Genomic DNA, 13705 nt, shown 5'->3' with positions numbered 1-13705 from the left:
GAGGGAAAGAGAGAGAGAGAGGGGAGGGGTTGGGGGTGGGGTGGCACAATTGTGAGTAATCTTTCATCCGTGTGTGTGATAGCGTGTGTTTGTGTATGTATGTGTAGGCCTATGTACGAATTGAGTAACAATTTATTTTTCTTGATTTCACTTGAATCAAAGACTGGATACCGTAACCCAAGCACTCCAATGTCCCTTTTAAATACATGAAGTGAGCTCACCGCAACTGGCATTTCCAGCTGACTTGATTTGCCACACGAACAAACGTCTCAGAACATGATAAGTATAGACAAATACAGAAAAAAGTAATATATGCAAATTAACATTTATCAAAGATCCTGTATGTGTGTATTGTACTAGTACAGGATATTTTGCTTTTACCGAAGAAGCCCAAAACATTTTAAACTGAAACAGAACAAAACAGAACAAAACAAAACCCGCCACCGGCACCGTCAGGACAAATGGAACAGTGTCAGCTCCGATCATCATCATCATCATCATCATCATCATCATTGCCTTTCTCATCCTGCATCAGGATATAGGCCACGCATAAACACTTTCCACCTTTTTCTATCCTGGGCTAGCCTCTTGGTGTTATTCCATATCTTCCCACTTTTCTGTACATCAATTTCTGTGATACTTCTCCAGGTTCCACGCGATCTTCCTCTTGATCTTTTACCCTGTGGATTCCAATCCAACACTTTCTTTGTTATGCAGCTCCCTGACTTTCTGAAAATATGTTCAGTCCTTCGCCACCACCTTTTTCCTACCTCATCTCTGCTGACTGGGATCTGTCTTGTTTTCCCTAACACTTCCTTGATGGTGACCCTGTCTGTCCATCTGATCCTCAGTAACTTTCTTGGACACTTGTTCAAGAAAACATGGATCCTCTTTATGCAAGTCGACCAGTCAGAACTAAACGTCCTGTACGGTACCATAAAATGGTTCACTATTCTCTATGAGCCTTACAGTTAAAAGAAAACAGCGACCAAATGACTTAAAACGTTCTCAACGGTTCTCAGATGTCACACCGCAGGAAAGGCACCAAGTGACCTTTTCGTTCCACATATTTTCGTTCGTTCCAATTGGTTAACGGCAAGATATTTAGTTATAGTAACGCATATTAATTATTGGCAGTGTGATTTTAAAAAATTAATGTATTGTATGGTAATTGCAATAGTTTAGCCATCCAGATCTCGATGGTGAGAAGAATAAGGTTGATGTTCTGCCTGTGTGTCGAGAGAGGCGATTAAAAAAAGGTTCCAAAGTGTGGCTCCCGACACAGGTCACCTGGTCCATCAAGTTGGGGGTGAGCTCAAGATGGTAGCATCCCTATCCCGTAAAACAACATCATCGCTACAGAAACGTCAACCAGACAAATTCAAAATGTAAACCTCTTGGAGATACCGACACCCCCAAAGAAGCATATTATATGAAGATGGATTCCTCAAGGAAAGAGATTCGAAATGGAAAACATGAAAATGAATTCCCTTCTCCCTTTCATTATCCTCAAAAAGATAGTACATGGGGTAAGTTTTCTGTAAGGTGAGTTTGAAAACACAGGAAAACTCAGATCAGTACACATAAAAACATACATGTAAGTAAATATCACAGAAGGCCAAATCATGTTTCTTTATTCGCAGCATATGCAAACGATGCTTTATTTCTCGAAATTGGATCCAAATATATATATATATGTATATAACACCATAGGTCAGCTGTGCAACATACCATTGCTCGTTATATCTAATCCCTAAAATCTGTATCAAGAGAACCAAATACAATCTCTTATAGATGTAGATCTTTGAAAGAAGAGAAATATACTGATGGTCAATCTTTCTAGCCCTATGATGTTGTGCAATACTCACTACAGTCCTCCGAAAATGACTGGAAAAGTTGTTCTGAAAATTTTCAGCAGTATTGAAATTACAATCACAAGCTTCCATTTTCAAGCATATCACAGTTTAAAGTTTCAAAACAGTATGCAGATATCACAGCTGACAAGAGAATAGAAATACCCGATATATCTTCTTACTATAGGTACTTGAAAAAAGTACAGTCGAGCAGGGGTGGTGTTTTTGTGCCCAGCTGTAACTGCTACAGTACTCTTTTCTTTTCCTTGTATAGTTTTAGAGCAGTGTCGGGAACATACGTCCGCATCGTTGACTTTATCTTTGGGATGTCTGATGGAAATATGCGAGCTCTTGTATTGCTAGCATAGGATGGGTAGAATTGATTATCATACACATGTTGCAATGCTTTATTTAATATGTAAGAGAGTTTTCAAAAATAAAAAAAAAGAGGCTGACTGGCAGTAAAGTTTTTTCCCTTTGTCTCAAATCCAGCCACTTTAAAGAAGAATGCAGAATTCATGAACCTGCAGCCTAGCCAAGCACCAAGTACGAAAATGCAGAGACCTGGGTACACACAGAAGTAACTCGCACTGTGGTAGCAACAGATAGCTCTCAGATTATCACTAGCCCAGCGCAGGAAAATCTTTGCCCTTTCGTCATACAAATATCAATAAATGTTTTACATGGATGAGATCTGATTCCTCTTTGTAGAGTTCCAATGACTCTGTAGTCAGGACATAAAATGTATATGTTCTTCTTCATAAATAAAAAGTCGAAGCAGAGCTAGTTCCCACATCAATTTGGTCTAGTTCTGTACATGCATTTAGAATGTGGTATGAACTGATGGAACTCTGTCAAGTTCGCATGTTTTTTTGATGCATAATGACAGTTTCTCTCAAGTTCCTTGTGAGGAAATCACAGACTTTACAACTTCCATGGGTGAAAAAAAGTCATGAAATATGTTTTGTTTATCACAGTCAAAAAAGCTTGCCAAATGTGTGTTGGTACACAATCAATAAGGTCGAGTGAGGTGAATAAAATAACAACGAAAATTTTTTAACTCAACTGTAAACCCTTTGAAATGAATCGGAGGGTTTTGTCATCATCAAAGTAACAGATCGGAGCAAGTCTGGAGTGTCATACAAGTATATCTCTGTGAATTCTCTTGGTGACCGTAAATGTCACAGGCAATGGGCAGATGAAGTAACAATGGCAGCTTGAGAATGATAACAAAATATTGTATGGAATAATGAACACAATAATATCACTTTTACTTACTTACAAGTTCTACTTATTTTACTAGCGGTTTAGCACTACTCTACATGGACTTACATATATTTATATCTAAATACCCATGCCCTCTTCCAAAAAAAGTATTTACTGCAGCCAGAAGCCATTCACAGGAAAAAAAAACTGGCATGGACACTTAATCATTTCCTGTCACCAGTATTTGGGGATAACTATGATGAGACTTATGTCCAGTAAGAATTTCTTGTGCATCCCACATTGATATTTCCACTCAAGATTGCAGACGCTGGCTGAATTCCTCTCAAGTCAGGGAAAGATGGTTTGTTTCATTCCGAATACTTGTCTAATTACAAAGGCCTAAAGCTATGAGGGAAAAAAAAGCCCCCAAATTTTGACACCTTAATACATGTACAGTGAATCAAAAAATTCATGACAGTTGAAAAACAAATTAAAACACACATATATGAGGCTTTCTTGGCCAAATAGGTGAGTCAGCATTGAGCTTAATATAGAAGCATTCATTCAACTTGGATTTATCAATGAGATGTTCCTTGGATCAGAAAATTTCTATTTTCTATATATATAATATAAACATCATGCAGAAAGCAGATAGTCCTAAATGTCCAGTTTAAGAAACTTCAAGTACATGAAATGAGACAAATATATATTAAGAAATGACTCGACGCCAAAAAAAGGGAAACTTGAATATTCACAAATCATCATGAAGGCCGATTTTATGTTTAGAAGTTAGTGGAAACATGACATAGTTTTGCTGCATGAATCGGTGGGAGAAAAATGCTCTTTAAACTTTCATTTTCTTTGCATGTAGGAAATCATGCGCATATTGCAGTTGGAGAATTTCTAAAAAAATGGGTTCACTTTTTAAAAAAAGTTGGTCTCTAAGTATGCAGCTAATGATTATTTTAGAAGATCCAGAAAAGTTCTGAATTATACACAAGGATGAATGTTACATCCATCTGCCATATGTTAATCTGAATGTGGCACTTTTCAACCTTTAACTTTAACACATATTTTTGAGTCAAATTCACAGATTAAAAAAAAACAAACTTGCATGAAAAAAAAGCAAATAATAAAGATGATATCAGCATAATATGATTAACATTCTCAATTGATAAATGACTGTTCCCTGAAGGGAAACTTTTAGTTTAATGTGCTTCATCCTATAAATCTCTGTGGTTTTACTGTCACGTCAGTGCAGAAGTTGACTCCATTTGAACATAAGGCAAAAGACGAGGAACATTTCATATTTTACTCGATCATGAAAAATCTTATGAAGAATGAAAATAACCCACATTTGACCAAAAAAAATCAAAAGACAACTATCCATTTTTTTGGTCTTAGCTTACTTTTAGCCCCTTGTCTTATTTCCTAATAGTACGAGTCATACACAGATTCTGCTAGAGAAATACATCTTTGGGTACTGCCTACTAAATGCATGTCTGCACTACTGTGCTAAAAATTTCAATAAGCAGTCATCTACAGCCACACAAAAAATCCTCTAATAAAACTAAAAAACATGCTCTGAATTCAATTAAAAAGTATTGGATAAAATTTATAAATTGTCCAAAGCATAAGGAAAATCGAGGGATGAATAATATCATTTATATGTCAGTGCAATTGCTGATAGACCTTGGATGTACTAGCTCATAATTATTTTTGTAACTGATCACATCCATAACTCCCCCACTGCATACCATCAGCAATATAAATCTAACGAGGTATCACAAATCTAATCAACCAATGTTCAAAATGATCAAAAAGTCTACAACAATCACGATACTGCTTAATACATGAAAAGGTGTTTTACAGAGATCTATATTTACTTCTTGTGTGGAAGGTTTAAGTAATACCTATCTACAGAAGCATTATAAGGATGAAAAGAGACTAAGGCAAACATTACAAGAATGCATTGATAGTTTATACACACAGAATAAAACAACCTGAAAAAAACAACCCAAAACAATCTAACTCCATCAAACCTCACCTTCCACAATGGAATACTCAACATAAAGAAGAAGGAAAAAAAAAAAAAATCACATTTTCCAACTTCCCTAAGAACTGTAAGTTTCATCTTGAGAGATCATCAATTCCAGGTGGAGAATGCCACATACATATGATGTCAGTGCGGCATCACGGAGAAGAACAAGGGGAGGAACAGCAAAGGACAGGAAAATAAAATAAAAGTGAAATACAGACAGTAACAATGAGCAGAGGAAATAGCATGGGTTTCGATATTGTGGATCATTTACGAGGTCTTGACCTTTGATGTGAACTTGTGCTTCCAGCAAGATTGGGCCACGAGAGTTTTGACAAAAAAATAAAATACTCTTCGTCCTAGGACACTCTCAGCCTTCTAATTTCCTATCAGGATCTGAACCACACTTGAGCATATTGTTAAGATCGATGATATCAACAGAGCTCACAGCACCTCCCTCAGTGGAGAAAAAAAACGTAACAGAGATTTGAGTGGAACTGGGCAAAAGCAGCCTCATATAAACTGAACTGAAACTTTATCCACCCTTTTGAGAAAAATTCCCAAACAGTTAAATTGATCCACCCTATCTCACTCCCCACCCACACCAAATGGGGGAAATCAAAGCAACCCTATTTCATCAAATATACCGACATACAAGGAGGAGAACCTAACGTACAAAATGGACCTAGATTAAAGGCATGAACTAGTACACACGAGAATGCTGGAAAGAAGTACAGAGGAGGCAGACACACAGACGGATTGAGACAGGGCTTCAAAGCAGAACTAAGTAAGATTTTGTTTCACTAACAAGGGGTACTCTGACTTGGAAAACTTTTCAATATCACAAGCACGCAGGTAGTAAAAATAGGTATGAATATTGTAGTTATTTTCTTAACGAAAACAGATGATCTGCATAACAAAAGAAAATATTAAAGACCTCATGAATGATTATTTCTCATGGTAATCTGGTCTTGTACAGGCATTCAAAGAGAATATTAGTGTGGTGTATTTGGGCTGTGAGAACAAAAAACTTGTTTTTCTTTTTCAAGAACCTGAATTACAAAGTTATTCATGTAATCTGTAATTTAACATTTACTGCACTTGGTAAACATCTCATAAAAAGTTGTACTGAGATCATATTGAGTTCTTTCGTAACACTCTGAACACTATTTGCCTTAATTTATCTTGAAAGTCACAGATCCTTTGTATTATTCAAGGCCTTGCTAGTAAATCCGTTTTGCTGGTAACGAAGACAGGAAATGTAGCGCTATATAAAATTCACTGTCATTGAGCGAAAAACATTATTTTAAAGAGATAATTGAATGAATGCGTAGAAATATTAGATAAAGGCAAAAAGATTGTAATTGAAAAAAGCAATAAATGCCACAATTTTCACCTCATTTCTAATTTAAGGCAAGCTGCCACTTAGGGTATTCAAAGCAAAATAAACACAAAAAATGACTGTTGGGTATAGATTAAAAAGATTCTCAAAGCATGAAACTAATTATTTAGCATTCCACAGCAGTTTGTATAATAAACGTGTTTTTGTAGAAAAACAGGAAATCACTTGAACATTACACTGTATCACTTTTCCTGACAGCTCTTGAATTTCAGCGGTGGATATGTAAATGGGCTATGAAAGCTTATATAAATTAAAGCAAAAAAAATGTTCAAAATGACTTTCAACTTCGAAATGATTTAGTTCATGAGAGACCAGCAAACCCAAGTTCACTTTTGAGCAGACCAGATTTACAAAACATTTTCAGTATTAATCCCACTCTTCACAAAAGAAGAATTTGGAAACCAGCATCTTCGAGTATTGAGATACATTTATCATTAGACTCCATAATATATATACCTTTGCACATCATCATACGCCACAAGATACATTGTGTAACATTTGAGGTTAGGTGGAATTGCTGTCTTTCATGGAGAGGTATATGAAAACCCCCAGTGTCCCCTCGTAGCAGATAACACTGGGGAGAATGTACTTTGTTCTGGGACTGAGATAACAAAATATGTCGAAGGAGGGTGCATTCTTTAGTCTGAACATCCAAATAAGAAATAAAATAACACCTCGTTGCTCAAGATGTAAAACATACTTCACGTTGGTACTCTGTAACCATCAGACGTTTATGACACCTCATACAGATGCTTTTTTCCCCCCACTCTCAAACACTTTCAGTCACAGTTAACTTTGCCATGCACTTCATGGTGCTAACATACCAGTTGGCTTTCAAATTTTGTCTCTCCCATAAATACAATTGACTGCTTACTTCCTTCCAAACCTTAAATTTTTTCACTCAACTTCTCATCATTATGAAACACTTAGCCATCAACTATTTAATGCATGGAATGATGGATTCAACATGAAGTGCAAGTTTCCTTACATGTGCGATTTCAGCACAAATTTGCACACTGTCCCGTTTGTCATTGTCGGCATGGATCAGTTTAGTATAACATCTGTCTTTGTCGACAGTGGCTGAGTGGAATATCACAAGACTAGGATTTCCGCTGCCACTCCTGGTCCTTCAGCAGCTCTGGCATGTAGGCACTGTCCGCATCAGCATCATGATAGAAGACGGCTGGAGGGATGAGGAATTCTGACAAAGGTTGCCATGGTCTGCCAAGACTTTCTGAAATCTGACAAGTCATCAAACAGTCAGAGAAACATTGTGAAATATGATAACCGCAGTAAGGAATGGACATCCCAAACTGCACAGCACATAGTCATACAGTCTAAAACAACGATCAGTGGTAAGGTAAGGCCACAGGGTGCAAGAATGCTTACAACAATATTTTATCTACAATGTAATCCCTTACAGTGGAAAACTGAAAAAACCCCAAATCCTGGAGGTTTTCCCCTTCTATTTGATCAACTTCTCTAAACCAAAAACCTGGTCAAATAAAGCCATATCAGGAAAATGACCTATAAGACAAATGCAACAATTTTAAAGGTGGGGGCCAAAATTTGAGATGTTTTAACATCTACTTTTTTATTTCTAAATAAAACTTTCCACTAACAGCTGTCCACAAACTATCTATAAAAAGAAATATTGTGATTATGGAGAAAAAATATCTGCTGAGTGCCATATAAGACTGGGCTCTATGAGTAGCACTTCACGAACTAGAAAGCTTTGCTCTTGTAGTCATGACTTATTTTCACCCTGTCCATTTTAGACAATAATACATGTCCTATGGCTCACTCTACAATGTGGTTTTAGGGACAATCTGCATGTCAGAAAATACATTTACAAAAAAACAACAACGTGTCTTCCGTTTGCTTACGAAAATATTTTCAAATCATGCATCAAAGGGCAGGAAAATCAAAGAAAATCACCTTTTTTCGTTAACAGGATAGTTCTTGAAATATACCAGCCGTAAAATTTTTAAACAAATTTTCAGTCTTTGAAAAGAACTTTTATATTACCCAAACATTTCTTTCCAATCAGATATAAACCGACTGATTATTTCATTCAAGTCAGGAACAGAATGCTTAACACCCCCCCATACACACACACACACACACTACAGCAGTCCGACATAACATTGGTTTAAAATTCAAAGACTAGATTCCATAAAATATTAAAGATAAAACTTACTTTGTACTCAAGATCCACCAGTGCATCGTCTTCATCATAGTAGTCCTCATCTTCCTCATTCCAAAACACACAGCAGGATGGTACTGTCAACTGCTGCAAACCAGATCTCAGCCGGGCAATGGCCACCAAATCCTTCTGATCCAGAGACATACCTGTAGAGAATCAAAACTCAAAAGCTATAACATACTTTTGTCAAAGCCACAGTCACTTAACTTCATGCTCAATTCAACATGACTGACCCAATTTGATATAATATATTATATTAAAACTTAACAAATTTTGTTCTATCAGCTCCTATCAAAGACATGCTGGTAAACCTGGATAAACAGCACCAAAAAAAAGTCCGGCTCTATTTCTCCGAACGTTCTGGAAAATAAACTTGAACTTTATTTCTCTGAACGGTTTCCGTTCTTGAGATTTGTTGATAATAATTGTGAATGGAGTGGCCTGTGTGTGTGTGTGTGTATGTGTGTGAGTGTGCATGTGTGTGTGAGCGTGTGTGTGTGTGTGTGTGTGTGTGTGTGTGTGTGTGTGTGTGTGTGTGTGTGTGTGTGTGTGTGTGTGTGTGTGTGTCAGTGTGTGTGTAGGCCTAAGGTGTTAACGGGGCGTGGGGGCGGGCGTGGAGGGATTTTTTTTTTACAAGAAAGATTTTATTTTTTGCTGGATGACTAAATGCAAAATAGGTTACTGCCAAGGCCAAAGTCGATCAGTCTTGTTTTCTCGAAGTACCTTTTGAACATATTTTCAAATCAAGTATAGTCCGGGAACGTTGCCCCAACCACAACTGAAGTATCTGAATATTCAGACATTTAAAAATCTCTAGCTCTAGAAATTGAATTTGATGCAAAAAATGCTTCTTCCCACTCCTCGCAGAATGGCAGAATGAAAGATGACGCCTAAATCTCGCAAATAACCAGAAAATCTCGAGAAAGGAAACCGTTCGTAGAAATAGAGTTCAAGTTTATTTTCACGAACGTTCAGAGAAATAGTCACTTCGAAAAAAAAAAGCTGTTAGGCAAAACTGAGAGAAATTTACACCCAGAAAAGTAATATCGACTGCCATTAGAGGGTGGTCAATGACATATAAAGGTGTCTAGTTCACCCTCTGAAAGAGAATGCAACATCATTCATTATAATCAACCCCACTCCCCACCTTCCTTTCAAATACACAATAAAACACTGACAAATGAAACACTAAATTTAAAAAAACAACTATATAAAATGAAATAGCCTACCATGCCCTCAAAAGATTATTAAGTAATTTAAAAGCAAATTCTTCATCCTCAAAATTACTGCTCTGTAGGCTGTACCCTATTCATAAACGTTCTGTATCTACAGGATACTTTACACGTGCATATTTTTTTGTACAACCATTTTTAACATTTCACGAATGACTTGAACTTGCAGATTTCTTTAAAAATCATGAATTCAAGTCATGTCCAAAAGTTACCAGGCCCTGGATACAGAATTTTGGCTCCAAAGGCCATCTCAGCTTTTCACTCACTGCCTAGAACCTAAAACATTAGAGTGCAGCCACAAATTCTTATTATTTGTCACTGAAATGAACACATAAACTACAACAGACAAAAGCAAATTATATAATCCAGAAACATAGCTAACAAAAGTAAGCCTCCAATTTAATCTTTAAGGGTTTAATTCATATTCTAAAGCGGGCTACAAAAATAGTCTTTTAAAACAAACTTTTTGACAGACAAATTCAATACACATCCTCAAAATTTGAAGAGAAATGGAGGCTTCTTCACCATCTCAGAAATAGAATAATATGTAAAATGTAAGGTCAATTCTGTTGGCTCGTCCTTCAACCTGGCACCATAATAAGAAATTATCAAAATTGATAGAGAAAAAAACCCCTTTATAATGCTTACCAATCAGCTTCAGAGACTGAAGCCTTGTACACCGCCATGCCAGCATTACGAAAGGATCTTCTGTGTCATTCACTGTGTAGTTGATAGGCTGGTGATTGATGGCCTCCACAATGGTGAGGGAGCTGAGAGTGGAATAATATAGGCTGCTCATCATGTTCAGCGAAGCCACGTTGACATCCCCACAAAAGTACTGTCGATAGTGAGTCAGGGGCATGGAGGGTTTCAGCACATCTAGCAGAGCTTGAAGGCCATCGACAGAATGAACCAAATTCAGAGTGAGCTCCATGTTCAGGTTTGCTGACAACACTTCTTTCCACATGCTGTCTGTTGGTTGTCTTTGATTGACTCTGTGAATGTGCAGACATAACGAGTGCAAAGGCGGGGCACCTCGATCACGATGTGCCAGCACTGCAAGAAACTTTGGCGTGACGAAATCATAGTCAATGCTTAGGGCTCTCAAATTCGCAAAAGCTGCAAAATTGTCTATTCCGATATAAGGGACATCGTATGAGCTGGTGTCCTCTTTCACAGTGGCAAGATGCAGAGACTGAAGATAGGGGGCATGGTATTTGACCAAGAGATTAAAAAGTTCTTGAGAATTGTGAAGAAGAATCTCTGTGCATCCCAAGGACAAATGGAGAAGTCGTTTGTTCCTTTTTATGAGCAACTGAAGTGATTCGAGAAAGCTGAAAATAAAATGGACACACAATTAATTTATGATAGCAACACTTAATAGCTTTACTTTAACACCTCATACAATTAGAGATGATCAGGTTGAATAAAAACACTCTGGAAGGAGCCTGGATAAGAGCAGATATATTGTATCTGGGTTGCAGTAGTACATGAATGACATTGACAGTAGAGTAATTGGCTCCACCACAACACTCATGACCTAAAGGAGATGAATAGGATTCTCAGAGAAGTCGAATCTGACACTTAAAAAGCTTTTTCTACACTCAACCAAGGTACTGAATCAGGCGAATGGTCCCAAAATCTTCATGAAGCAAAACACAGAGTCTTGCATCATTCATTCAGTTTTGAGAATGAAAACCCTTTACTAAAAAAATCAAACGCGAGGAGATTTGAATAACAAACCTAACACTTACAGTCTCAAAGGAACATATCTGTGTTTTTCAACCTAAAAAGTACCCGATGGTAATGACATGTACTTCAAAAGTGAACAGTGAACCCTGGTCGGGGCATCCCTTGACATTCAGTTTCAGCTCCTGGGAGAGCCTTTTAGGGGGGTACTGTTTTACTCCTCTATTGCTTTTACACCATGAGCAACTGTCCGATCATTTTTTCGTCATTCGCTGCCAACAATTTATGAGCTAAATTCTGGCTTAAAGTTTTTCCCAAAGCATAAAAATGATTAAGAAATATGAAAAAACCTTTACACTCACTGAACTGTCTCTCATGCAAATCTAGTACTTAAAATCCAATCCTTTTCCTGTCTCAGCTCATCTTCTCAGGAAATTCTTTGACCCTTTCACTACCGTAAGCCGTGTTTCACAGTTTGTGTTACCCCCAACGCTGGACTGTGAGCCACCACTTCCTGCTTCAAAACCAGTCCGACTTTTGTAATTCTGAAATCTCAGGCTAAAGAATGATCGTTTTTAGCAACATGGTAAAATAGGTCATTATTTCCCCTTTATTTCCATTATAAGATAGTACATCTGGCTTATATTGAAAATTAAACTTAAAATCTTTAATTTGTCCGAAGGTAGGCAGAATCAGAAAAGAGGTCACAGATAGGGCCCGGTCCAGGTGAGGAAAAACCCCGGTAGTGAAAGAGTTAAATATTTTGTATCAATTTAAGACATGTAGACTGAAGGAAATAATAACATGAAATAAAGTGCTATAAATTCTTGAGAGGTTAGAACTGAAACCACGAGGAACCCTTTTATAATATTATACTTTTATCTTTATTTTTCCCTTTAAACTAAATTTTAAACCTTTTAGTTTTAGTAGAGGGTTTTGCGGCGCTCGCAACTGCATAAAAGGTCATATATGAGCGCCAGAAGATTAGAGGTGTTACAAGAGAGTAACAAACATAAAAAGAAGAAGGGGAGATAAGGACGATATGTTTGATAGGAAAGAAGAAGCAAACCACACCAGAGCACCCGCCAACCACCCACAAATTTTAAACCTTAAAGCCACCACATCATTACTCTACAACTTGATTCCAAGCCTCAAACCGTACACTAATTGAGCAATGTTTGATTAGATTACAGATTACACTTGCACACATATATCTGTCCGCCCCGGTCAATATCAGTCGAAAGACGCAGTATCAGCTACGAGGCTCAAAAGGCAAAAAATGACTTTCCATTTAAAACATTTTTTTTTTTGGATCTGTTGAAAGTTTGATGTCTTCTGCTTCATTTAAGATAAAAATAAACAACTATAATCGACTATAAATATTTTATTTTGATTTATTTTGAAGGTGTGTGTGGTTTGTTGTGAGCTTGGGTGACGATATAAAGGAATTTCGACCTTGCTAGTGAGTGGGTGTGAGATTATTTTTAGAACCAATACCTCATGGCCACCTTTGCTTCAACCAAAGATTCTCTTTTTGCTTCAACGTTCTTCATTCGCAACTATTTTTAGATTTTGACCCTTTTCGAGCATGAATGGTCTGAAATGTAAACAATTCTGATTGGTAAAACGGAGTAACAATGGTAACTTCTAGTTCACTTCAAGCTTGTTTATGTAAACAGCTGATCGTGTGGGCTTGCCCTACTAGTAGTACCCATCAACTGTTGATCATTCAGTTTTACACTTGGATTGACTATAAAAATTCGTTTTTATTGTCTTCTTCTTCTCGATCGCATCACACTTGAAGTCCGGTATCTGTCATAAATTGGGCCGTCCTGCTCAGTTCATCTGGCGGCCCGTATTGCTTCTCTTGTAGCGTCAGTGGGGTTGGCCACGTTTCCTGTCTCAGGGTCCTGTGTGTCTTGCAGTGCTGAAGGATGTGTTCAACAGTTTGGTCCGCCTCTCCAAACTGGCATTTTGGTGATTGTACTAATTTAAAACATCTGTACATATGTTGTCTCAATCTTGTGTGTTGTGTCCTTAGTCTGAAGATAATCACTTGTTCTTGGCGGGACAGCTCAT

The 13705-nt window shown here is 37.3% G+C and overlaps 1 protein-coding gene across 1 annotated transcript in view; it reads right to left on the bottom strand.

Annotated features, from left to right (window-relative positions):
- Positions 1–1623: 1623 nt before the first annotated feature.
- Positions 1624–13705, bottom strand: part of LOC101860008 (F-box only protein 33) — a 15662-nt gene continuing 3580 nt past the window's right edge. Inside the window, exons 2-4 of the mRNA XM_013080249.2 lie at positions 10586–11271; positions 8700–8851; positions 1624–7740 (exon numbers count right to left, since the gene is read on the bottom strand). Of these exons, the coding sequence (XP_012935703.1) occupies positions 7600–7740; positions 8700–8851; positions 10586–11271 (979 nt within the window). The 3' untranslated portion in view covers positions 1624–7599. The remainder of the gene's footprint in view (positions 7741–8699; positions 8852–10585; positions 11272–13705) is intronic.

Source organism: Aplysia californica, unplaced genomic scaffold, assembly GCF_000002075.1.
Source record: "Aplysia californica isolate F4 #8 unplaced genomic scaffold, AplCal3.0 scaffold00079, whole genome shotgun sequence".
In the NCBI taxonomy this organism is placed as follows: Eukaryota; Metazoa; Mollusca; class Gastropoda; order Aplysiida; family Aplysiidae; genus Aplysia; species Aplysia californica.
The sequence above is the reverse complement of the archived record's forward strand: the minus strand, read 5'-3'. Positions and strand labels throughout refer to the sequence as shown.